At 49.9% G+C, this 27,299-nt stretch overlaps 1 protein-coding gene across 2 annotated transcripts in view; it reads right to left on the bottom strand.

The window, feature by feature from the left end:
* The window catches only part of CPXM2 (carboxypeptidase X, M14 family member 2), a 140,581-nt gene that overhangs the window by 82,932 nt on the left and 30,350 nt on the right, over positions 1-27,299 (bottom strand). For both annotated transcript variants that reach the window (XM_060641267.3, XM_060641266.3), the window contains exons 3-4: positions 23,054-23,163; positions 1,310-1,449 (exon numbers count right to left, since the gene is read on the bottom strand). In XM_060641267.3, the coding sequence (XP_060497250.3) occupies positions 1,310-1,449; positions 23,054-23,163 (250 nt within the window). The remainder of the gene's footprint in view (positions 1-1,309; positions 1,450-23,053; positions 23,164-27,299) is intronic.

Below are 27,299 nucleotides of genomic sequence, written 5' to 3'. Positions count from 1 at the left end.
TGCAGCCCCGCTTTGGTCTCTACAACCAGCCCTGGGTTGAGGCAGGGACGTTGTTTCGTATTTTTCGTGCACGTTGCTTTTGCACATACGTTTTTTCATTACCGTAGTAAAAATACATAACAAAATGGATCATTTCCACCGTTTTTTAAGTGTACAATTCAGGGGCATCAAGCACGTTCACATCACTGTGCAACGGCCACCTCCATCCACCTCCGGAACTTTTCAGCACCCCAGACTGAAACTCAGTACCCATTTAGACAATAACATCCCGTTTCCCCTCCCCCAGACCCTGGCCTCCACCATTCCACTTTCGGCTCTGCGAGGCTGAGTACTTAGGAACCTCGCGTAACCGCAATCACATTTGCCCTTTCGTGACTGGCTTATCCCACTTGGCATCATGTCCTCAAGATTCAGCTATGGTAGAGCAGGTGTCAGAATGTCCTCCCTTTTCTGGGGCGCCTGGGTGGGTCAGTCAGTTAAGCGTCCGGCTTTGGCTCGGGTCATGATCTCACAGTTGGTGAGCTCGAGCCCCGCATCGGGCTCTGTGCTGACAGCTCAGAGCCTGGAGCCTGCTTCGGATTCTGTGTCTCCCTGTTGCTCTCCGTCCCTTCCCCAGTAGTGCTCTCTCTCCCTCTGTCTTCCAAAAATAAATAGATGTTAAAAAAAAATTGAAAAAACAAAAAGAATGCCCTCCCTTTTTAGGGATGAGTAATATCCCACCATATGCATGTACCACAGGACAGAGAGCCTACCTCTCTTGGGATCCCCGTCAGATCATCTTGTTGTTGACCCAGCCTTGGGCCCAAGCTCAAATGGGCTCCATGTCGTCCTCAGGCCTCACCCCGGCTGCTCCTTCACGTCCAGTAGTTCCTCTATTTGGGAACCTCCCTAGGCTTCCAGTCCTTCTCAGACTCTAAAGGGTTCACGCCTTCTACTCCCAAACAGTGGCTTGCACCTGTTACCGAGAATTCACTTCTTGTTCAGAGTTCCCACCTCGGGCTGTCAGGGTACTAGTAATCCATCACAGATCCAAGATGGCAGCCGCCTGCCTAAGCTGCACTGTTTTAACGATACCTTTGTCTACTCAGCGTTAACCTGCTGGGTGGGTCCCTCCCTCTGTTCTTGACAATGTCATTTCCAGAGATGCCTGTGTCCACAGCAAGCCCAGCATCCTGTCCACATTCCGATTTTCTTCCTTTCTATTGCTTATCGTCAGATACTTCTCTGCGTCTTCCTGTCTCTGTCCAAACCCTAGAATATTAGACCCAAGGCATAGAGTCTACAAAAGCACAGGTCCATCCACACTTACAGCCAAAGTGAGTTCCTTCCTTGAGTGATGACACCAGTGAATTTGGTCAGACGTCTAGCATCCACTTCAATCCACTGATGGAGGTCATTCCTTCCTGCACACCACGCCCCATCATAAAAATCATTTTCGTTAATACCTGCCTGGAAAGAAAGAGAGATGTTCTTCAGAAAGACCCAGAATCAATGAATATTCTCATGAGATTTGGCGGGGGGGGGGGGGGGGGGGGGTTGATGGTCAGAAAAGAATGAGCAGGGGATAAAGAAAAAAAAAATACTATGCCCTGAACACTCTTTATTCTAAATCATAAAATGGGATTGCTTATTATTAACAAGTTAGAAATATTTCAATATGATATGTCCTCTTCTTGCCCAGTGTGGAAGAGGAAATTTAATGAGCTCGCCTATTACTCATGCACCCACCAGGCACAGACTGCCTCCTACGAACCAGCCTACACATGCCAGGTGCTGGGAATACAAAGGTGAATCGTCCCCTCCCAGAACCTCACCATCCAGGCAGGAAGAAAGACATGAAAACAGATGAATTAGAACACAATGGGGAATGTGTTATTTCAGGAAGCAGAGCAAACTGCTACAGGAACATTTAAGGATAATGACTAACTTGGTCTGGTGGAGACCAGGATAGAGGTGATCACGGAGTTGGCTGTCGAAGGGTAAGTGTATCTAGTGAATGTGTATGCATTGGCATTTAAGTCACTTGATGCGTTGAGTTTTAGCTCCTATGGCTACCAAAGATTCTTTTGATCTGAATCTACAAGGTAGGTGGCGTTTCTGCTCTGGAATTTTCCCTATATTATTACCATTTCAAGAGAGAATTCTCTAACAAGAAAGAAAGAAAGAAAGAAAGAAAGAAAGAAAGAAAGAAAGAAAGAAAAAGGAAAGGAAGGAAGGAAGGAAGGAAGGAAGGAATAGGGAGGAAAGGAAGGAAAGGAGGGAGGGAGGGAGGGAGGGAGAGAGAAAGAAAGAAAGATAAGAAAGAAAGAAAGAAAGAAAGAAAGAAAGAAAGAAAGAAAAAGAAAGGAAAGGAAGGAATAGGGAGGAAAGGAAGGAAAGGAGGGAGAAAGAAAGAAAGAAAGAAAGAAAGAAAGAGGAAAGGAAGGAAGGAAGGAATAGGGAGGAAAGGAAGGAAAGGAGGGAGGGAGGGAGGGAGGGAGGGAGGGAGGGAGAAAGAAAGAAAGAAAGAAAGAAAGAAAGAAAGAAAGAAAGAAAGAAAAGGAAGGAATAGGGAGGGAGGGAAGGAAGGAAAAGGGAGGGAAGGAAGGAAGGAAACGAAATAGAACATCTGAACTGAGTCTTCCTAATTTACTAAGACCCTTTCAATATGAACCCCATGGCTTTTTCTATAGCTATTGCACAAATATGTACTCAGATGAGAAAAAAAGTCTAAATGGGATTTAAAAGATAGGCCAGCCCATCGTTCCCATCTGAGCACTTTTCAGCCCGAATTCTGGGGCAGCCTTACTTCTTTTTTTTTTTTTTTTAATTTTTTTTTTTTAACGTTTATTTATTTTTGAGACAGAGAGAGACAGAGCATGAATGGGGGAGGGGCAGAGAGAGAGGGAGACCCAGAATCGGAAGCAGGCTCCAGGCTCCGAGCCGTCAGCACAGAGCCCGACGCGGGGCTCGAACTCACGGACCGCGAGATCGTGACCCGAGCCAAAGTCGGACGCTCAACCGACCGAGCCACCCAGGCGCCCCTGGGGCAGCCTTACTTCTAATGGGCATCAGTGATGTGAAACTCACAGTCCAGCTACAGCACAGGAACAACGTGGCCAAGGGGTCCGCAAGTAGAACCCTATCATCACTGCGCTGGCTAACATCGGTCTCGTACCAGGACCGAACCACGTGTGTGCACTCTCACCCCCTCCTCAAACAATCCTGAAAAGCTCTGAGGGCAAACGTCACAATACTCGCCTCTCGTGGCCTCCTCAGAGCACCACGATCTCAGACGAAGGTGAACGGAAACACCCATCAGTCCACACTCTCCAGAAACCCAAGCTGTCAATCAACCGGCACCTCGGGTCTGAGGGCATATGGGGCGTTTGTGCCAAGGACCTGGAGGTGCTGCCACGTTCTGCCTTCCAGAACCCCCCGGGAACGGCTAAATCTTGCAAGTGCGTGTTACCTGGGCTTCGGACGGCCTTGCTGAAGTCACAGGGTGTGAATGTCTGAAGCTCTCGTTTCCCAGAGGTGCTAGCCAACCAGGGGGCCACCGCCCCATGAAACGTAATGAGCTCCCCTATAATGGGGCTCTCAGGACACAGTCCCCCTACTTCTTCACCCAAGGCAGGTATCCTGTCTAGACCGAGACCTGGAGCACGTCAATACCTACAATACTGCCACGTAGCTTCCTTCAGGAAACCGTAACACTTAGTTGGTATCGGGCTCCTCTCTTCTCATAAACAGCCCACGAGACTGGCGTTGATTTCATTTCCTTTTTTTTTTTTTATGTTTATTCATTTTTGAGAGATATCAGAGCAGAGCAAGAGCAGGGAGGGACAGAGAGAGAGAGAGAGGGAGACACAGAATCCCAAGCAGGTTCCAGGCTCTGAGCTGTCAGCACAGAGCCCGACGCGGGGCTCGAACTCACGAACTGCGAGATCGTGACCTGAGCCGAAGTTGGACACTCTACTGACTGAGCCACCCAGGTGCCCCTGATTTCACTTCTCAACATTCACCTTCACTGTGCCTCTACTACCTGGCCCGGGGGACGGGAATGTAAAGGGGGAAGACATGTGCAGCCCGGCCCTCTTGGGGCTCAGAACGGGCAGACGGGCTGAAGTCCACACACGCGGCTCGCGTTCTGGTCCTGGCATCTCCAAGTCAACCACCGCACAAAGTGCTGGTGAGGGGCTCGTGCTCTAAAGTCCCCCTGCCAGGTGGGAATCCCAGCTCCGCCATTTGCACCCTGTATACACCCCAGCAATGCGCCTAAAAGCCCCGTGCCTCAGTTTCCCCATCTGCTACAACGGGGGCAATGATCCTTTCTCCCTGAGGGTGCCGATGGTGATGACAAGAGGCCCTGCACGCCGTGTGGGCTCGATAAATGTTACCTCACATAAGGGAGCCCTCAACAAATGTCATCAGTACAAAGCAAGGACTGTTTGGCACATTACGGAAATACGGGTGCTTTACGAATCGCTTCACACTTTGTGAAATTATGAGCAATTACAACACTATTCTGGGCACTTGCGGTCACACTTTCTACACCGTCAAACATCCCAAATAGGGTTAGAAAATCTGAAGAAAGAGGAGACTCAGAGTCTGAGTCCTCAAAAGGAATCCACGTTGCCACTGCCCCCCCCCCCAGGGGTTTTTGGCAATGTCTGCGACTATTTTTGGCTGTCACCACTGGGAGAAAGTGGGAGCTACTGGTGACTAATGGACAGAGGCCAGGGATGCCACTGACCACCCTGCAGTGCGCAAGACAGCCCCCGCCACAAAGAAGCGCCTCGACCCAAATGTCACTGGTGCCAAGACAGGGGACACCCGGTCGTGGGCTGAGCAGACAAGAACAGAGCTGCTACGGAACCTGGGATTTCCACCCCGAGAGAATCACGGAAATTTGGGGGAGCTCTCCCTGCGCTATCCGACCAAAGCCTACTTGGCGGATAGTTGGCATTCGATTTTAGGCTCCTGGCTTCGCCAGCCTGGATATTCTGCCTCTGCTGCCGATCTCAGTTCCTCCTGAGCACACCGGACAGTCCGCTAAATGCAGTAATGGTGTCAGGGGACCGGAGGGCCCTTTCTGACTCGCTGACTCATACGGAAGTGACAGCCCCCTCTGCAAAGTCGATGACGAATTTATGAAGCAAGCTCCTGGCAGAATTCAGTGAGAGAGGAGGTGCCAGCCCGAGAAGCGTCACCAAAACACAGCACAGCGCAACCCGGGATATCAGCATGAGGTCAGAGAAACCAACAGAAGGCTACATTCGTCCTTTTCTGTTTAAAAACGCAGGAAAGGGATGTCTGGGTGGCTCAGTCGGTTGAGCGTCTGACTTCAGCCCGGGTCATGATCTCGTGCTCGTGGGTTCAAGCCCCATGTCGGGCTCTGTGTTGACAGCTCAGAGCCTGGAGCCTGGATTCCGTGTCTCCCTCTCTCTCTGCCCCTCCCCCCACTTGCCTTCTGCCTCTCTTTGTCTCTCAAAAAATAAAATAAAATGTTAAAAAAAATTGTTTTAGATAAAAATGCAGGCAATCCCTCATAAATTTTGGAGGCATTTCTATCAGAAGTGGTTGAAATAAAAAGTGGGTTTCCTTAACGTATAAGCTAGTCTTGAAAACACCATTAAGATGGAATGATAATTTGTACTACAGGGCCAAATAAGTTAAGAACTAATGTAATTTTCTCTAGGCAATTAGGTCATACACGTCATTTATTTACCTTAAAAAAAAAAAAAACCACCAATGCATCTAATAGACTAAGTTTTGCTTACGATGAATATCAACATTATTAAATCCATATCAAAGAGAAAACCTGATATCACCCATTTAAGATCAAACGGGAATTTTCTGTTTCAAGATGATAGAAATGTGGATTTTATTGTGTTCTTTTCTCAAAAGTTCCCCCAAGGAAAACAAGATAAAGAAAGACAAGCTTGATCTCTGACAAAATGAGAAGACATTTATAATCTCCTAATTACCACATATGAAGATGGAAATCAGATGTAAGAATCCTGAAATGACTTAGCAAGACAGGGAGATGCGAGCTTACAAGGGGAACACCCGTGAGAACCAAGCCACCCAGGACTTTAAAAGCTCAGAATCTAGACCCCTAAGTAGCTCGGAAGGTGGGGCAGGGCTGAAAATGAAGAACTGATTCAAAATGTGTATAAAAAAAATAGATTCCCACATCCCCATTCCCATCCCACAGAAGATGTGAAATTTTTCTTTGAAAAAAGAAAAATAACCAACAACAATCCCAGAGGCTCTGAATTTGGAGATTCCAGACACAGAGGATGGCAGGTGTGATGTGATAAAAACAGAGAACTCAGTGGCTATCAGCAGACTGAAGAGTGAGACGCCCCAGCTCCCCTCCCGCCTCGGCTCTAGGACACAAGGCAGCCAGGCTTAGAGCAAACAAAAGTTAAATAAACTAAAAATATAATGGAGCACAGAAGAAAATCTCAAAGAAATTGTAATGAATATCCCTTGAAACAGAAGATCTTGCTTGCATAAAACAAAAGAGGGATATTCTTAGAGAGGAAAAAGCATCGTCCTAGGTCAAGCGCTCGCAACGTGAAAATTCCAGTAACGATGGGCAATAAGAGAAACTAAAAAGAGCAGAGAAAGAAATTACAAATACTCTAAGTTAATAATGTCCCAGATCTGTAAGCTTTAAGTCTCCAAAACACTAAGAATCTAGTATAATGAAGAAGCCCCGCACCAAGGCATATCTTGGTAAAACCTCAAAATATCACAAATGAAAAGAAGATCCAAAAAGCGTCCCAAGAGGAAACAAAAAAGGAAAATATATAAAACAAAGCCAAAGGAATCAGAAAGGTACCAGAATTCTCAGTAGCAACATCTGAAATTCGAAGAATGGGGGGGGGGGGGGGAAATGAAGACGTCAAAATTCCAGAGAAACAGATTTTTCACCCTAGAATTTTACATTCGGCCAAACTATCACTCACTGGTGATGGTAAAATAAAGACATTTCCAGATTCACACATCCTCAAGAAATTCTCATGTACCAATTGCATAAAGCTGTAAGATGAATGTGCTCCACAACGATGAAGCAGAAAACCAAAAAGAGGATACAAGATCCAGAAATCAAAGATGCTAACACAGGAGAGCATTCTCAGAATGATGGAGAAGGCAGTCCCAGGAGAGCTGCTGTATAAAGACTGGAAAGAAACCCATTCAGAACACAGCAGGTCAGGGCACCTGGGTGGTTCGGTCGGTTAAGCGTCTGACTTCGGCTCAGGTCATGATCTTGTGGCTGGTGAGTTCGAGCCCCACATCGGGCTCTGTGCTGACAGCTCAGAACCTGGAACCTGCTTCAGGTTCTGTGTCTCCCTCTCTCTCTGCCCCTTCCCTGCTCATATTCTGTCTCTTTCTCAAAAACAAATAAACATTAAAAAAAAAGAACACAGTAAGTCAAGGCCTCTGGAGGAAATGTCTTACAGAAATACAAAAAACAGCTAAGAGACTAAAAAATCATTGAACAAGTCTTGACCTTATAGAAAATTGTATCAAAGGATATTTTATAGACCCAGACCTATTGCAGGGCATGGGAGATGTTTTAAAAAATAAAAGCAGATCTAGGAAAAACAAAAGGTTGTCAAGAAACGATACAAAGCGCATTATCTCCTGGCTCAAAACTACCCTACTTCTTGGCTCGGTAGTAAGCACTATTTACACAGTCGTAATCAAAACCTTGAATGTAGGTTTACCCAAAATTTGAGATCTAATTTTACTGAAAGGATTAGAGAGGTTAAGGTAAAGGGATAATAAAAACGAGCTGAAATTTTCATTTCCCATAATATGAATTCAGACTATACATGTACAAACCAGTACATATCAATTTGTGTGTAATATTTAGAAATAAAGACTTAAATTCCCAAAGAAACAATGAAAAGGAGTTTGGAGGAGTTGCCTTGTTCACAGCGTGGGACGCATTAGGAGGTGGGTGGGGGTGGGTGCACTGGCAAGGCACCTTCTTTTTGGTTTTCTTTTTTCTAGTTTTATTGAAGAGTAATTGACAAATATAATTGTATATATTTAATATATTTATATTTAATATATTACATAAATATATCAGACATAAATATCTTCTATATTTAAAGGGTACAATGTACTGGGGTGCCTGGGTGGCTCAGTGGGTTGAGCATCCAACTCTTGATCTCATGGTCACGGGATCTGGCACTGAGTTGGGCTCCATGGAGCCTGCTTGGGATTTTCTGTCTCTCTCTCTCTCTCTCTCTCTCTCCGCCCCTCTCCCCCACTCATGCACTCTCTCTCTCTGTCTCTCTCTCTCTAAAATAAAAACAATAATAATAATGATAAAGTGTAGGGGCGCCTGGGTGGCTCAGTTAAGTGTCCGACTTCAGCTCTGGTCATGATCTCACATTTCGTGAGTCAGAGCCCCGCGTCGAGCTCTGTGCTGACAGCTCAGAGCCTGGAGCCCGCTTCGGATTCTGTGTCTCCTCCTCTCCCTGCCCCTCACCTGCTCATGCTCTGTCTCTCTCTGTCTCTCGATAATAAATAAACGTTAATAAAAAAAATTTTTTAAAGCAAAGGGAAAGGCATACACGAATATAGAGGGTGCCTGGTGCAAAGCCTGCTTTGTTGACCCTTTCGCTTTCCAGGTGTCTACGGAACTCCTACTACATGCTAGGCATTATGAAAAGCACCCTGCCCTATGGTATATATAGAAAACGGTGGATCTCAAAATTACTATGCTGTTCTGAAGTCACTGATCTGCACTGTAATTCATAATCATGGGCTGCCTCTCTACAGAGACATCTGGAAGCAAATTAAAAAGTTATATCCAAGTGAATCTAACTATTGTAGCAATTCCAGGATAATTGACTTACAGCTGCCACTGTGCAGACATACCAGGACTATTTGGACAAAAATAGAATAATGTGACAGTTATTTTAAAATATCTCTCAGAAGAGCCAAAGCATAAGAGACTCTTAAAAACTGAGAACACACTGAGGGTTGATGGGGGGGGGGGGGGGGTGGGAGGGAGGGAAGGTGATGGGCATTGAAGAGGGCATCTTTCGGGATGAGCACTGGGTGTTGTATGGGAACCAATCTGACAATAAATTTCATATATTAAAAAAAAATAAAAATAAAAAATAAATATCTCTCAGAGGAATCTTGGAAGCAGTGGCTTTAACTTTACACATTACAATAAGTTACCACTACTGGAAGGGAGGTGTTACCTAAAAATGTTAGATATGACATCTGATTAATATAGTTCACGACAATCTCCCACGTCAGGGTCATCATCTAGTCTGAACATCTCCTTCGGTAAACCTCTGTGATAGACCTTTGATAAACCCACAGAACTGCCCGGGTACAAATCGGCTTATCCTTTTGCAAATCAGCAGAGCATCTTGCCCCAGTTCAGACCTTAATAATCAGTAAAACTGGCTAAAAAGAAAGATTCATTGTTTTTGAAGCTATTTTTAAAACCCAAAACCTGGGGCGCCTGGGTGGCTCAGTCAGTTGAGCAGCGGACTCTTGATTTTAACTCAGGTCATGATCTCACTCATGGTCACGTTATCGAGCTCCGAGGAGGGCTCCGTGCTGAGCGTGGAGACTGCTTGGAATTCTCTCACTCCCTCTCTCTTTCTGCCCCTCCCCTGTTTGCACAGGGGCGTGCTCTCTCTCTCTCCCTCTCTCTCTGTCTCAAAATAAATAGGGGTGTCTGGGTGGCTCAGTCAGTTGAGCATCCAACTTCAGCTCAGGTCATGATCTCATGGTTCGTGGGTTTGAGCCCCGCATCAGGCTTTCTGCTGTCAGCAGGGAGCCCACTTTGTATCCTGTGTCCCCCATCTCTCTGCGCCTCCCCTGCATGTGCTCTGTGTCTCTTTCACTCTCTCAAAAATTAACATTGAAAAAAACCTTTCATCAAAAAAGAAACTTTAATAAATAAATAACAATACATAAAACCCCAAAACCATGTCTTAAGTAGTTCCTTGCACCGGCCAAGGAAAACAATAACTATCTAGTGTTTGAAATTAAAAACATTTTGAAATAAAATCTACTAACTACATGGTGAGTCGTGTATTAATTGCTGAAAAAGAAAAAAAAAGGAAATATAGGGAAAGGAGTATACTAATTGAAAAAGATAGTACAGGATTTCCACACCCACATTCTAATTCAATTCTACTAAAACCTGGGAAACATTCTGGTCACTATAATCGCCCATCAATGGAATAACTAGTTTTAATTCTCAAACAAGGATTTACATCTCCTCTGAAAATTTTCTTTTCTTATGGAAACGACGTGATTCTTATTCTCTTTTTCTCTTTCTGTTTGGGAGTTGTGTCTGCTGTGGTTTCAAGTTTTTATTTAAATTCCAGTTAATTAACATGCAGTGTAATAATATTAGTTTCAGGAGTAGAATTTAGTGATTCGACAATTCGGCATTAACACCGGGGGCTCAGCGCGACAAGCGCCCTCCTTAATACCCATCGCCCATTTAGCCCATCCCCCACCCCCCTCCCTCCATCAACCCACAGTTTGTTCTCTGTAGTTAAGAGTCTGTTTTCTGGTTTGCATTTCTTCCCTCCCCAACCCCCCCAAACCCTTCATCTGTGTTGTTTCTTATCCTCTGAACATTTTAAAGGTGTGTCTTTTGTTTTGGTGGCTAATTTAACGACTACATAACTTATATAGCATACCTTTATGAAACATCCTTAATTGCGTATTTTCTTAAAAAGCACCTGTTGACTCCTTACTCTAAGTAGTGATGAAACCATTTCCACCTCCTGCTACCTTCCCTTTCTTCTCCTTCATCATCTGATTTCATTCATCATATCAACATTCACTCTTAAAAGTTTAAATCAAATATACCTCCTTTCCTTTCTATGACCTATCAGATTTTAATTTTTTTAATGCTTATTTTTCAGAGAGAGACAGAGCACCAGCAGGGGAGGGGCAGGGAGAGAGGGAGATACAGAATCTGAAGCAGGCTCCAGGCTCCGAGCTGTCAGCATAGAGACTGACGCGGAACTCAAACGCATGGGCCACAAGATCATGACCTGAGCCAAAGCTGGACGCTTAACCGACTGAGCCACTCAGGCACCCGATTCACCACGTTTTACTAAAGTTTTCATTGAATTTTACAAAATGTACCTATTTATGGGGATGGATATTAACCAGACTTATTGTGGTGATCAACTCACAACATATACAAATATCGAACCATTACGTTGTACTCCTGAAACTAATATAATGTTGTATGTCAGCTGTACCTCAATGAAAAAAAAAATGTTTTAATTGCTCCCCTAAAGAATCTTATGTTTATCTATGTAAAAATATTAAAATCATTTTAAGGGGCGCCTGGGTGGCTCAGTCAGTGGAGCGTCCAACTTCGGCTCAGGCCATGATCTCATGGGTTTGGGCCCCGCGTCGGGCTCTGTGCTGACAGCTCAGAGCCGGGAACCTGCTTCGGATTCTGTCTCCCTCTCTCTCTGCCCCCTCCCCACCCCCCCCACAAAAAAAATAAACATCAAAAAAATTTTAATAAAAAAGATTAAAATCATTTTTAGTAACTAAATAATAGTCCTATACAGGCATACCTTGTTTCATTGTGCTTCCCTTTTTGTACTCCACAGATAATTGTGTTTTTTCCCAAATGGAAGGTTTGTGGCAACCCCGCATCAAGCAAGTCTGTTGGTGGCATGTTTCCAGCAGCATTTGCCCATTTCACGTCTCTGTGTCACACTTCAGTAATTCTCGCAATAGTTCAAACTTCCGTATTACTGTCACATTTGTTACGGTGACCTGTGATCGGTGATTGTGACTAAAAGCTCAGATGAAGGTTAGCATTCCTTAGTAATAAGGTGTCGTTTAAATAAGTGTTTTTTTAGACATAGTGCTACTGCACACTTAATAGACTATAGTGTAAACGTAACTTTTATATGCGGTGGGAAGCCAAAACATCATGAGACTCACTCTATCACAATACCTCCAAGGTGTGCCTGTACTGGAATTAACATTATGAAGAACCAAAGAAAAGGTAATTCTGAAATACGATGCGGAAGCAGGAGAACAGGTACACGATTCCATTGTTGTTTATTTCAAGGTTCAATAAAAGCTGAAATTAAGATTTTTACCATTAAAATATACACAAAAAAGTGCACAAGCCCTAAGTGTGAAGTTCCATAAGTTTTAGCGCACACTCACCTATGTGTCCACACCCAGCTCAAGATCTAGAACACGGCCAGCGTGCCTCCCTTTTGCCGCCTCCAGTATATTACCTTCCCCCCCAAAGCAACCTCTGTTCGGACTTCCACTTCCCTAGACTGGTTTTCCTGTATTTAAATTTCATACAGGGTGCCTGGGTGGCTCAGGCAGTGAAGCAGCCGACTCTTATTTTCAGCTCAGGTCATGATCTCACAGTTCGTGAGTTCAAGCCCCGCATCAGGCTCTGAGCTGACAGCCCTACTTGGGATTCTCTCTCTCTCTCTCTCTCTCTCTCTCTCTTTCTCTCTGCATGTACATGCATACATGTACACATTCTGCCTGCCTCTGTCTCTCTCTTAAAATAAATAAAGTTAAAAAAATAAAAAATAAATAAATTTTATACAGATGAAACTCACCATAACTACTCTCTCTTGTGTCTGGCTTCTTTTGCTCCATATGATATCTGTGAGATTAATTCACGTTATTGCAAATAGCAATAACTTACTCTTTTTCACTGTTGCATAGTCTTCCATCGCGCATGCATAGAATGACTTATTCATTATACGTTGATGGACACAGGGGTTGTTATCATGAATAATGATGCTCTGAACCCACCTGCACCTGTCTTACCAAGTGCATACGAATGCGTGTCTATTAGGCATAAGACTGAATTTCTTAGGTGAACAGGTAGGAGAATGCTGAGCTTTAGTAGATACCCCAAAAAGATTTCCGAAGCTCTGCTGTTTTACATTTTCAGCACCGTGTAAAATTGTCTATTGTTCCACATCTTTGCCCATACTTGATACTGTCCCTTTTCTTTAAAGCCATTCTGGTGCCCATGTGTCATATCTCATTGTGGTTTTAATTTGTATTTACTCAGGGACTAATTTGTATTTACTCAGGCCTCTTCTTCTGTTCACCGGCCATGACGTTGCTCTGTAACTATAGCTCAGCTGCAGCCACACGGTCTTTGCTTTAGCCTCTCAAATAGGTCACGTTCCCTATAACCACAGGGCCTTTGTACACACCATTCCCTTCAACCTGGAATGCTCTTCTTCCCCTTCTGCCCACCCTGTGTCTGATAACCTCTCCACTGTTCATCCTGCTTCAAATCTCAGCCCAGGTACCCGTCCCCAGGAAAGTCTCCTCCATCCGCAGTCTGAGACAGGTTTACGAAGCATAGGGAACCACGGTGGCATGGGTTACATGACCTCCTCCAAAAAGATATGTGCCCAAGTCCTAGCCCCTGAAAGTTCAGCGTGTGACCTGATTCGGGAATAGGGTCGTTGCAGATGAAATGAGTTAAGTGAATCTGAGGTCAGGCTGCAGTCAGGTGGGCTCTAAAGCCGATGACCGGTGTCCTTACAAGAAGGGGAAATCTGGACACAGAGGCAAACACCCACAGAGGGAAGAAGGTGTAGGGGCACACGGGAGGCCACCGTGTGACCCTGGGGGCGGAAACTCAAGTGGTACAGCTATAAGCCCAGGAACACCACGGGATGCCCGGGCTACCAGAAGCCGGGGAGGCAAAGAAGGAGTCTTGCCTGGTCCCCAGGGGCTCTGGAGGGAGAACAGGCCTGCTAACCCCTCGACTGCAGACTTGCAGCCTCCAGAACTGGAGAGAATAGATCCCCGTTGCGGGAAACCACCCAGTCTGTGCTGTTTTTACCGTCGCCCAAGGAAGCTAATACACGGTGCTTCCTTGCGAGTCCTCATCAAAGGCTATTTTGGGGCTTCCACTGGTGACAGATCTTTTTAATGGCTTCATTTCCCCATCAGATGATCGGAGTTATAGGCCAAAACACACTGGCGGCATCCCTGTCTCCTCTTGGTCTCTCTCACACCCCTCATCCAGGCGCCTTCCACCCTCATCCGAAATCCTGCTTTCAAACTGTCCAAAATACCACCGCTTCTCACCGCCTCCGCTACTCCTGTCACAGCCCAGCCAGTGCCATCTCTTGTCTGGGGAGCTGGAGTCACACCCCAACAGGCCTCCCGCTTCCACACTGCTCCCCGAAGTCAACGCACAACTGGGTCAGTCCTTTGCAGAAATCACAGCATGTCATTCCTGCGCCCAAAAAACCTGCCACGGCTCTCCCGGTTGACTTAAGAACAAAAGCCAAAGCCAAAGTCCTCCCAGTGTTATTTCTGGGCCTGCACCTCCTCCCCTGCATGGTCCCTCTGCTCCGGCCACACCAGCCTTCTGCTGCTCCTTGGTGGTTGTGCACGCAGTCACTGCAGGACATTTGCACAAGCCATCCCCATCGCCCGGAATGCCGCTCCCACAGCTACCTGAGTCCCTGATGATCTCCTCCAAGCCCAAGTCGGACGCCCAACTGACCGAGCCACCCAGGCGCCCTATAGAATAGAAGCTTTCAGACGGCAAGGATCTTTGTCTGTTTGGCCCCTGAAGTATCCCAAGCACCGAGACAAGCACATAGCAGATCCTCCCTGAATGTCTGCTGAAATATCAAGACTATTTCTAGTCTCACTCATCACTGCTACCCCAGGACTGGAAGTGGGTTTGTGTTAAGGAAACCGATCAATCGATCGATCGATAAAAGGGGCCCCAAGGTCTTCTCTTCTCCTCTCCCTGTCTCTCTCCTCCATCCCCTCCTCACACAGGCTTCTCCATCTAGTGTGGTCTGTTGTGCCCACGGAAGCCCTATGCAAAGTGACCGGCACACGTCCAGGAGACAGCCTGGCTGGGCGGCCCGTGGCGAAGCAGACAGCCCAGACGGCTGAATGGATGCGAGGCGCGTGCCTGTGACTGCTGACCAGAGCCCGTCAGGTTTCTCTGGGCCCTGCCAGGATGGGGCTGGAAGGTACTGGGGGACGCTCAAGCCAGCGGGCAGGGAGGTGAGTCACGAGACGGGATGCCAGCCAAGGCCAGAAGCTAGGGAACATACTGAACCTTCTTGTGGGTACCGGAGATACCAAAGGGCTAAAATGCAGCCAGAAACCTTGAATTTGAGTCTCAGCTCGGCACTTACTAGCTGTGGGGTCGGGGGCAGGTCGTTCGACCTCTGACTTCAATTTCCGTATCTCTGAAACAGAGTTTCCCTTCGGCTATATGGAAGAGGAAATGAAGTATTAATTTAATGAGATTTAATGAAACACTAAAGAAAATTCACATAGCGAGTGGAATAGAATCCGCATCTGAACCAGAAAGCCCTGTGGTTTCTTAATAACCTGTGGTTCAGGGGCGCCTGGGGGGTGCAGCTGGTTGACCGTCCCACTCTGACTCAGGTCACGATCTCATGGTCTGTGGGTTCGAGCCCCGCATCGGGCTCACTGCTGTCAGGGCAGAGCCTGCTTTGGATCCTCTGTCCCCTTCTCTCTCTGCCCCTCCCCTGCTCTCACTCTCTCTCTCAAAAGTAAACATTTTTTTAAAAAATCTGACCTGCTTAAAAAAAAAAAAAAATCTGTGGTTCACAGGCCAGGGAGCTTTTGCTACTTTGGGGCCCCTTCCTTTTGTCTTACTGTTTGCCCTTCTGCTCGTGTGTTCATGACGCAAGCTGCCGGAGAATATAGACAGCAATGCATTATCATCATTGTGATAAATTCTCCTTGTCAATTTTCCAAGAGACTCGTGATTTAGAATATTTGGTCCTGTTATTCCCATAAAAATCCAAACATCCAAAATTCCAGCATTTTGGCATCCAAACACTATCTCCCAGACTGTTTCTTAAAACCAGATACAGAACAAAATCCCTTTATCGGAGCAAGCAGGACATTCCTTGGTTTGGAAGCCATACCCCGACTGTGATTATTTTTGCCTCCGCAGCAACTAGCACATTTACAGCCCCCCGTAAGGACCTGCAGAGTTACACAGCCAGGTTTGGTGCAGCCAGAAACAGACCGGAGGCTGAGCACCCAGAGAATCGGGATGGTCTGATGGAACAGACAGGCTGTGGTCAGAGGACGCTGGGAGCAGGTAACGCCATCGGTGAGGCCGGAGTGGGGCACACAGACAGGGATGCCTGAGAAAATAGTGCTGCCCCAGGCGGCCCCCACATTTGCACGAGGTGGGGCACCAGGAGTGCCAAAGGAGACAGGGAGACGAAAGATGGGGTGTGCCCACACATGCCAACTTTGACACCCGGATAAAACCTGGCTCCGCGTTCTGTGACCGGCTTCGTGTCTTCCTGCCGGGGACGTCCCGAGCCACAGGGCTCGGTCTTCTTCACGGCTGACACCTCATTTCAGGTAAAAAGATCATCAGGACGTTGGAAGTGGACTCTCATATGAGCATCTAGGTGCTCCAGAGACTCCTTTACTGGAATCACTAACAAGAGGAATTCTGGCTGATTGCAGCGGTGCTAAGAAAAGGCTCAGACAGATGCTCTCATTACAACCAGACGTTTCCTCGTGAAAGCGGTACGAGAGGTGAACTCCTCTCAGGGGTCAAACTCTGGATCATACCCAGCACATGCGAGACGAGACCTGGGCCACAGGATGTCACATGACTGCGAACAGGCGCCACAAAGACACCTGGCGATGATGTTAAGGCGGTGTGCCGAGTTTTTTCCTGTGACCTCAAAATGTCAACCCTTTCTTCCAGGGTCGGATCTGAGCACCAACCGTCTTGTGTTCCCAGTTCTAGGCAGGAATTGCGGTGATATCCTGGGTTCCAGCCACGCTCTGGGGATTTCATTTCTTCTGATCACATGTCAGGCTCCTACTTACCATAGTTTTAGAGTCTTAAGAATGAAATTGAAACCCAGCCCTTTGAAGTGGCTCAAGTGCTGCTGTAATTTGCTCGAGGAATTACAGCAAAGAAAGCATCTGGGGGGGTGGGGGTGGCGCCTGGGTGGCTCAGTCGGTTAGGTGTCCGACTTCGGCTCAGGTCATGATCTCGTGGTTCGTGAGTTCGAGCCCCGCCTTAGGTGTCCCACTTCGGATCAGGTCATGATCTCACGGTTCGTGAGTTCGAGCCCCGCGTCAGACTGTGCTGGCAGCTCGGAGCCTGCTTCAGATTCTGTGTCTTCCAATCTCTCTCTGCCCCTCCCCTGTTCACATTCTGTCTCTCCCTCGAAAGGAAGGCAGGCAAGAAGGCAGGCAGGCAGGCAGGCAAGCGTCTGATGTAACAATGGTGGGGGGGGGGGGGTAAATCACTCAGGGAATAGTGAGGTCTCAGACCCCACCTTGCTTTGAGGAGCCATGGAAAATCTCTTGGGTTCCTCAGAGGATTCTGCAGGGACAGGGCAGGTGATGAGCTGCCATTCCATGACCCACCTGAGTACGAAGCCGCCTCCTAAGACCAACTAGAGGCCAACGACGATCCAAAAGTGATTTTAGAGCTCACTGCCGAAACGTTCTCTTGAGACCTGGAGTGTTACTTTCTGCCTGTGGCTGTTCCTGGAGCAGAAGAATAGGTGATTGTCTCCAAGTGAGATCACATCCTCCGAGGGGGTCAGTGCTGGAGAATCTTGGGCTGGAAGAAGACCGACTGGTGAGAGGACAAATCTGGGCCATCCTGCTGAACGGGGTCTCTTTGAATTCTTGGAAGGTCTATCCTTGCCTCAATATGAAGAACTGTGCATTTGGGGGCTTCTTCCTAAGTCTGGACTATTAAATCAACATTAGCAAAATGCCACTTGCGGGGGAAAAAAAAAAGAGGTTTTAAGTGGAGTCATCGGTGGTTTTACTCTTCCAAAGTCTTCTGCTTAAAGTGAGGACCAGGAGTGCCATAGACTGTGTGCGTCTCCTGAAAGTTCGTCTGTTGGAAAGAGCCCTTAAAGTGATTGGTGTTGGGAGGTGGGGCCTTAAGGAAGTGACGGGTTGTGAGGGTGGAGGCTTTGTGGGTGGGATTAGTGCCCTCCAGAGCCCCTAGCTTCGTCCGCCACACGAGCACGCAGAAGAAGGCGGCCACCTACGAACCAGGAAGAGAGTCCCCACCGAACACCCAGTCTGCCAGCATCTTGACCTTGGACTTCCCAGCCGCCAGAAATGTGAGAAATAAGTTTGCGTAGTTTACAAGCCCCCGGAGATACAATATTGTCACAGCAGCTCAAAAGGACGAAGACAAAGACAAGTGTTTCTGCTATCAGGCGGCAGGTGCCATTCGGCCAAAGCCCACGGTCTGCAAAATCTGCACTCTGGAAACTGAGGTCACAGGAAAAATAGAGTCCTAGCCAGACTATTCAAAACCTACATTGGGGCGCCTGGGTGGCTCAGTCGGTTGAGCGTCCAACTTCGGCTCAGGTCCTGAGCCGTCGCTAGGAGCGAGTCTCCGATAGCAAAACAGCAGCAGACCGGCCAGCACCGCCCCCTCCAGGACTTCTTCACGGCAGCCATGGTACCCTCCCCCATCGTGGCGACCATCCAGAAACATCTGTGGGGCACACAGGGATGCGCGGACGCTGCTGACACCGCGGGGGAACGAATACCCAGGAAAGCAAGACTCCCATCACCGGCAAATCGTTGGGTGAGGGTGACAGACGACTAAATCAGCGTGAGATAATGGTCAGAAAGGAGAGGGGTGCTCGGCCTCACCATCATCCCAGACGCACCTAGAACACTGCCACCTGCTGACTTGGGGGCAGTTCTGTGGAGCCGTTCCGGGCAATGACTCCAGGCTTACAGTAGCTTCTATTCACACACCGCCTCTCCCGGGGACGCTTAACCGAGTTACTCTCACGATGCATGCGTCTGTCTTCTATAAGGCGGAGGTAATAATAATAAAAATAGCACTTGTCTCCTGCCGAGGACGAAAGGAAATACCGGGCAGAAAGCGCTCGGCACGGCGCCAACACCTGCCAGAGCCGATTCCGCTCGCCCTCTGCATTTGGGGACAGGCGGGACACGGGCATCTCTGCCCGCTCAGGCTACAGCACACAGTTCCTGGCACTCCGCGGGGTCAGCGGAGCGAGCGAATTCCGACGGGCGCGAATACGGCATCTGAAAACTGCCGAGGACGATTCTCTGTCTTCATTTTGTCCGATCCTCACATTGTGACGAGGGGGCAGTGCCGGTGGCCGGGCTGCATCCGCTGATGACATGACACCAAGCCTTGGACGAGGCAGCGTGTGGCCTGGAGCCACTCAGCCTGTCGGCAGGTGCACTGGGACGCCCGGCCAGCCCGCCAGCCCCGTGCGCTCTGGGGGGACCCCACCCACGCCTGCGGAGGCTGGGCCGGCAAAGGGCTGGGCAACCCCGTCCACATGCCGGACGACGGCGTTGAAACACTTCGGACCCCTGACACCTTGGTGTTTCTCGCACAAAAATCCCATCAGCTTGGCGTACCTGCAAAATACTCCTAAGTGAGACAAGGTGGTATTTTTAAACTGCGTTTCAGATCGTCCGTGTGGGAGGACGCATTTCAGAGCACCTGTGGCGATGACATCAGGCTTCGTGGGACACTGATTCTGGAAGGTTAAGAACCCCGAAAGGGGCTCCCACCGAGTCATCGTTTGCCCACGGAGGGTTGTGTCGAAGGCCCTCACACGTGCCGTAGGCAACGCTCCGCCTTCCGTGTTTAACACCACATAACCCACGGGGGTGGGGGCTCCGGCAGGCTCGGGGGCGGCTGGCCTGGGACTCCCTGTTAAAGCAGCAACTTCACATCCTAAGAGCAGGTGCGGAGATGTTCTAGTCGGAGGGCATTTGGGGAAATGATAGACCATTGAAGAAAACAATACCTCCCCCCAGGATAAACAGCACTGATTATGGTGGTTTTCAGCGACCGTCCTACTTCATGTTGACTGAAGTCAGGAGGGTGGGTCTGTCCACACTTCCAGCCCAGGAAACCTGCCTTCTCCCTGGATGAAGGATGAGGTAGCCAGGAAAGATGACGAGGACACAGGACAGCCCAGCCAGCTGCTCCCTGCCGGATGAGCGTCCCCCCGGGGGACCTGCCGTGGGGCCCAGCAAAGGCAGGGCAGCGAACGCCCACCATCTCCCCTTCGGCCAGGCCTTCACCTGACACCCTCTGTATACGTCCTGTGTGCCGGGCGATGTTCTGGGCTGGGGGGAAGGGAGAGGAGGAGAGACCAAGCCCCTTCTAACCTGGGGCTTCTGCTCAAGGAGGGTCAGATATCACCCAGAAACAAGCCACCAACATTCAGGAAGGGGCAGCACCACACAGGATTAAGAGGGGCCAGCCACACAGGGCCAGCCAGGAGTTTCCAGGAGCACCTGGAAGCTACTAGAAGCTGCAAGCAGAGAAGTGAAATGATCCAGCAAATTTTAAAATTATAAATCACCTGATTTCATTGCTCAACAAATCCCATGACTCCCTCTTCTCTGCTGAGGCAACTGAGGCTCGGAGCCATGAGATAATGGTTCTGAGGGTCCCCAAATCTAGAAGTGTCAAGGCCAAGGTCTGAACTCTGCACGCCTAGGACCCCTGCACTATGACCCCCCCCCCCCACGTTCCACCTGTCCACTGTGGTCGTAGAATCCCCAACTGGAACAACACTACTCACAGCCCCTACCCCCACCAATAAACTCAGGATTAATGGAGCCGTTCAATGTCTGAAAGCCTGTATAAATGGGAACACTTCCTCTTTAAAAAAGGATAACTTCATTTACAGAGAGAGCATTCGGGCATTAGGTGACCACTCCTCTAATGATGAACGCAACAGCCCCACACCCATTTGAATCTGGCCCCGCTCGCCCTGACCTTATTTCTGAGGAAGCCTGGAGCCCGTTCAAGGTGCTGCAGGCACTCACATTATTCATGGTCACTCTTGTGAAACTTGGAGAAATCACCCTCTTGGAAAACACAGTGTCTCAGTTGTGCACATCCAAATGTTTCTTATCAGCTGTTATTAAAAAACAATAATCCTGGGCGCCTGGGTGGCTCAGTCGGTTAAGCGTCCAGCTCTCGATTTCGGCTCTGGTCATGATCTCGCAGTTCCTGAGCTCAAGTCCTGCTGTCCCACACTGACAACTCAGAGCCTGCTTGGGATTCTCTGTCTCCCTCGCTCTCTGCCTCTCCCCACTCACGATCTCTCTCTTTCTCAAAAATTAATACACATTTAAAAAAAAAACACACTTATAAACCAACCTTTGGTTTTCATTAAAGTCAGGTCTGGAAATGTTCTACTGGAATTCTGGGACTGCCAAGCGGTGCCAGTTGAGGTTGAGTGGTCTGAAAGTCTGTGTGGTGTGGCAGAGTGTTGAGGGAGGAGGGAGGGGCAGACGCTCAGAGTCGGAGCTCTGCTCAGACACCCCAGAGCCCGGGTGCCCCTGGGAGGGACCTCGTCCGCTCTTGTCCGGTTCCCAGCACAGCAGCTGCCCGCAGTATGTTCACGGCGGCCCACGCGAGCAGATGTGGACGCTGGTACTCAGCAGCCGCTACCCTTGATGGCCCCACACCTCGGCGGGGGGGGGGGGGAGGGTGGGGTGGAGAGAGAGAACCACCCCCCGCCCAGGAGGCTAGATGAGATGATGCGTGCACAGAAAGGGTTTAGAAAACACACACAGTGATGGAGCAGCCGGGGGAAAGACAACTAGAATGCCAGAGACCCACACAGGACAGCGCACAACCAAATGCTGAGCTGGGTAGGGACAGAACAGCAGGAGCTGGAGGAAAAAGGCTTCGGGATGGGCCGGTGGAATAACGCCCCCTCCCCAACAGAGATGCCAACGTGCTGATCCTGGAGCCCGGGAACAGTCGGGGCCAGAGAGTAAAAGGAAATGAAGTCTGCAGGTACAATTAAGGTTGCTTGAGTTAGGGAGATGATCCTGGGTCATCCAGGAGGGTCCGATGTCCCTACAGGCCTCCTTAAAAGTGGAAGAGGGAAGCAGAAGAAGGGCTCAGAGGCTTAGAAGGAGAGGACCACACGCAGGGAATGTAGGCACCTCTAGAAGCTGGAAAAGGAGAAGAACTGGGCTCTCCCCTCCAGCTCCAGCAGGAACGCGGCCCTGCCCACACCTTGCTCTAGCCCGATGGGGCTTCTGTCCTCCAGAACCGGAAGAGAAGGCATTCATGTGGCCTAAGTGGCTGCATTTATGAGAAGCTGTGAGGGCAGCACAAGGAAATGAACACCACGGATGCCACAGGATGTACACTGACCGGCAGGGGGGAGGGCAAGGGCTCGCGGGCAGGGGAACCTGCCCGAGAAAAGGCAAGAAGTCAAGAACCGCGCAGGGCATAAAATCCGCGTGCAGGAGCCACCTTCCTGGAGTAGGACCTTGACAGCAATGAGCGACAAGGTTACACGACCCGTGAGCCTCAGAGAAGGAGGCCAGACACGACGTGCTGGGGCCCAGGTGAGCCACGAAGGGTCTGACCTGGGGGGAGCCTCAGAAAAGCCTGGAAGAGGTGTGGGCGGTGGTAAGAGTGGCAGGGGAAAGAGGACAAATGTCATTGGCTGCCCGCGTCCTCCGGAGTTCAGCGCCCTCCTCCTGCCTGGTCCAGACAGAGGGGAAGAGCTCAAGAGGTGCAGGGGGGGCCGACCTGGGTCCAGGCACCAGAAGCATCCTTCGTGCTAAGTGCTCTTTGTAGAAGACACGAACCCGGAATCTCAGGACCCTCTCCGTGAGACAGAGGATTGGAGGCAACCCCCTCCTGGTGGGAGAAGTGGAGCTAACGCATTTTTTTTAAGTTTTTATTTATTTATTTAGTTTGAGAGACAGACAGAGAGAGACAGAGAGAGACAGAGAGTCCCAAGCAGGCTCCAGGCTGTCAGTGCAGAGCCCACCTTGGGGCTCGATCTCACGAACAGTGAGATCATAACCTGAGCCAAAACCAAGAGTCAGATGCTTAACCGACTGAGCCACCCAGGTGCCCCGAAGCTCATGCATTTATAAATGCCATGCATGGTATCGACCCACGGTCAACGAACCACTGCTGCGTCTATCGCCAGAGCAACGAGCCATGCGAGCAGAGCCCTTCCGGTCCCGCTGGTACCTGGATATTGAGTCTCCCTCGATGCGCCCCCAGCCCGTAGCGCTTCGAAGTGGATGCGTGAAGCTGGAAGTCTGTGATTTTTAAGGTTTCCAGACCAAGAGGTGGGCAACCTAGAAAGGATAACGCTTGTTAAAACAACGACTGATGTTCAAAGGCAAGTTTGTGGTTTCCCGAATCTGGCCTCCCGCTTTCCTGTCCTCCCCCCCCCCCCCCCCGCCCCGCTGAAGCCCTGCCCGTTGGGGAAGCCCACCCCCCTGCCTGTCCAGTGTCTCCGGACAGATGCTGTCGACTCGGCCGTCAACAGTGCCCCAACTGCCTTTCTTGTCGGTGCTTCCTTTCCGGCTGTTTGTGCTCTGATAGCCCTTCTCTCTGTTGCTGTCCATGCTACTGTCTGAGGCTGTTTCCAATTAAGGAACCTTCCATGATGTGACTCAGCCAAGGAGCCCTACAGGTTAGAAATTTCAGAGCAATCCCGGGGTTGAGCTCTGCAAATGAATCAGAACTTGTTGATTTTGCTTCAGCAACTCTGGCCTTTGCATTGTGCATGCTAATGAGCAAGGCAATATAAATAGAAAAAAAATCTACTGTTCCCTGTTCTTGGCAAAACTGATAGTGTCGAGAACAGCTACCAAACCCAGTTTGGTCCAAGCCGCCCCTGGGATAAGACGCTGGCACTTGGGCAGACCCTTGGCGATCCTCCCGGTCCAGACCATCGTCCCTGAGGGGAGGAGCTTTAACAGCAGTGCTGGGGCTGGATCCCAGGCCTCCCGACACCCCGACTTCTCTCCTCGCCTTGGGGCTACAAGTCTCCAAGATATATGCTATCCGTATCCTCAAATCTGACCCTGGAGGAAGCAAACAAAAACTCAGGAGGAGAAGTAAAATCTATTTGTACTGGTACGAGAAATCCCTAACGTCAGAGGCATGTTTAAAAAGCTGTGTGGTCGGGGCGCCTGGGTGGCTCAGTCGGTTGGGCGTCCGACTTCGGCTCAGGTCACGATCTCGCGGTCCGTGAGTTCGAGCCCCGCGTCGGGCTCTGGGCTGACAGCTCAGAGCCTGGAGCCTGTTTCACATTCTGTGTCTCCCTCTCTCTCTGACCTTCCCCCATTCATGCTCTGTCTCTCTCTCTCTGTCTCAAAAGTGAATAAACGTTAAAAAAAAAAAAATTTAAAAAGCTGTGTGGGTCACTGCTGAGATGGGACCCCAGGGCACCTGAGGATGTGCAGGTGTCTGTGCACCCACAAAAAACGCCCGCGGGGAGAAAGCCCCTCTGGCCTCAGGATGCTGGAGGGGGTCTGCGGGCAGCTGGGTATGAGAGTCTGCCTTACGGCTGCTGCCAGAGAGATTTAGACCCTCCAGGCCCCAAGACGCATCTAGGCCTGCCCTTGAGTGCTCACAGAGGAAGCTGAGGCCCCGAGACTCAAGGTGAGCCATGCCAAGCATCTCTGCCGGCAGCAAAGCTGGATTTCAGATCCTGGCCTCCAGATTCTCAGCTCCAGGCTGTCAAACGCCGCCACACTGCTTCCCTGGCCCTGTCCACACCTGCCAGGTGGCTGCCTGGATCGGTACATACGCATCGGCCATCTGTGCTGGGGACGGAGGTACTGGTGCCCGGCACGGCGAGGAGCACCAGGAGGGGGGTAACGGTGACCCTGCCACGCACCGGACACCGCAGGAGGACCCAGGAGGCTCCAGGTGGCACCTTAAGTGATGGTGCTCCAGCCGGGTGCCACCAGAGGGGGCGTGGCTCAAGTGGGGGCCGTGTGAGCAGAAACCACGCAGGGCACGGGGGGGGGGGGGGGGGGGGGGCAGAGGGCGCGTAGCCAGTGGGGACCACAGAATGGATGGGGAAGTCGTGCAGCAAGGGCAGGGGACACAGCCAGCGGGGGTCGGTGCAGCAAGCGTCCCTGGCCACCCAAGGCTGACCTCACAGAGGGTCCTCTAGTTACCATAACCCTCTTCCCCCACTAGGGTTTGCCCTGGGCACATTCCATGCCTGGAGGACCCACATGGGAGGCATTTCCTTGGGTCCAGGGTCAAACGCGTATTTTCCATCATGCCTATAGGAAACTGACCAAGTGTCTGATGACTGAGCAAAGATATTTCTTACACACACTCAGAAATCCCTGCTGCCTGCCTCCACCAGCCATGCCTAGTCGTGGAACCTGCTTATGCTAACGTGAAAGCAGCCACACCTGCCCCTCCAAGCTCAGGCCCTGGGCCCAGGATGCAAGACGGCAGGAGCCCGGACCCCCATGCCCCCCACCCTGTCCCGCTGTCCCGCTTCTCTCTCTGCTGCTCTCCTCTCTGGGCCATATCCCTCCAGCGTCTCAGACCCCGGTGGTCCCTGGCCCAGACGCGGGGCAAGGACCGAAGATAAGATCACTTCTCGTCCCCTCTGGGAGGTTAGACTCCAGAATGTCCTTCAACCTGCCACTCAGCCCCGGTCCCGGCCCTGGGCTTAGAGGCTCCCTCAGCCGGAGATGCCACCCACTGTCCCCTCTGCTCCCTGTCACTGAGTCCCAGCGCACCTTGCTTCGGGCCCATCGGCATCCTCAGGAACAGCCCACATCCCGTGAGCCCTGACACCAAAGTGGCCAGTCGGCGGTTCCGCTGGACGATTCCCCGTGTCCCGGAAATGGGCTCTGCATCCCAATTCCGCCAGGCTTGCCTGCTTAAGTTTCAGAGCCTGACAGGGAACAGGGCACTGGTGTGTCCTTCCATGTCCTGGTGCTCCGTTCAGAGGCCCAGTGGTCCCACATAAGCAAGCGTCAGAAATACAAAAAGAATTTGCTGCCGTGTCAAGGAGCCTCTTCGGCAGCCGTTTCAAATGTGTTCACATCCCCAGGTTCCTCCTCCTTAGCAGAAGACACAGCAGGTGGGGAATTCTAGGCACTTCGTGGAGCTAACACCTTCCACTCACAGCATTTAGACAGCCAGCCAGACAAACGGACAGAGGGATGACGCAAATGCTTATTTACTCGTGAGACAAAGGAACAACAATTGTTATCCAGGGCATTTCTTCCAAGGAAAGGAAACCTCTCCTATGCCCATGAATATTTTAATTCAAAAAGGAAGGACCTGAAGAAACTAACATATTCATCACAATCACTCTTGAATTGCTACGCGGAAGCCCTGCCTCCCTCTCACCGGGGCGCACAAGGGCTGAAAAGAAAATGCCCGTAAGTGGGGTGTTTACGGATCACACATCTAATAACGACTCAAGAGCTCAACGCCTGCCCTCTCGAGGGGCCCAACCACCACGTACACGAGGCAAGCGTGAGCCCCACGCAGCCGACACCACCGTCAGCTGCCACATCCAGTGTCCACGCTTGCCCACTCTTGAGATGACGCGACGGCGTAAGCCAGAAAAGCCACTCGTTCGGTCCACAGGACAGCTGACGACGTCCTTGGTGAGGAGCCCAGACAAACACGCACACACACACACACCCAGCCTGCGTGCAAACGCAGTCTTCCCTGAGTCCTAACAAGGATGGTTTTTGCTTAGCAGAAGACACTATCTTCAGAGAATTTTGTTTTGTTTGGGAGTCATCTCCGTCATTCACGCCATGACGAAAGACGCTAGAGACAGATCCACGCTGAGGAAGTGCAAAGCCCCCGCCAGGCCACGGCCAAGTCACTGATGCACGGAGGTCACTGAGGCGTCTCTGGTTGTTAGAAACCAACGATGGTTGGGAATGCAAGCTGGGGCAGCCCCTCTGGAAAACAGCACGGAGGTTCCTCAAAAAACTAAAAACAGAAGTACCCTGTGACCCAGCAATTGCACTACTAGGCATTTATCCACGGGATACAGGGGTGCTGTTTCGAAGGGACACATGCACCCCCATGTCTATAGCAGCACTATCAACAATAGCCACAGTATGGAAAGAGCCCGAATATCCATCGGTGGATGAATGAAGGAAATGTGGTGTGTGTGTGTGTGTGTGTGTGTGTGTGTGTGTACACAGACATACATACAATGGAGTATTACTCGGCAATCAGAAAGAATGAAATCGTGCCATTTGCAACTACGTGGATGGAACTGGAGGGTATTACGCTAAGCGAAATTAGTCAGAGAAAGACAAAAATCGTACGACTTCACTCCTATGAGGACTTTAAGAGACAAAACAGATGAACATAAGGGAAGGGAAACAAAAATAATATAAAACCAGGGAGGGGGACAAAACAGAAGAGACTCTTAAATACGGAGAACAAACAGAGGGTGACTGGGGGGGGGTGAGAGGGG

This window comes from Panthera onca, chromosome D2 (assembly GCF_046562875.1).
Source record: "Panthera onca isolate mPanOnc1 chromosome D2, mPanOnc1 haplotype 2, whole genome shotgun sequence".
In the NCBI taxonomy this organism is placed as follows: domain Eukaryota; kingdom Metazoa; phylum Chordata; class Mammalia; order Carnivora; family Felidae; genus Panthera; species Panthera onca.
The sequence above is the reverse complement of the archived record's forward strand: the minus strand, read 5'-3'. Positions and strand labels throughout refer to the sequence as shown.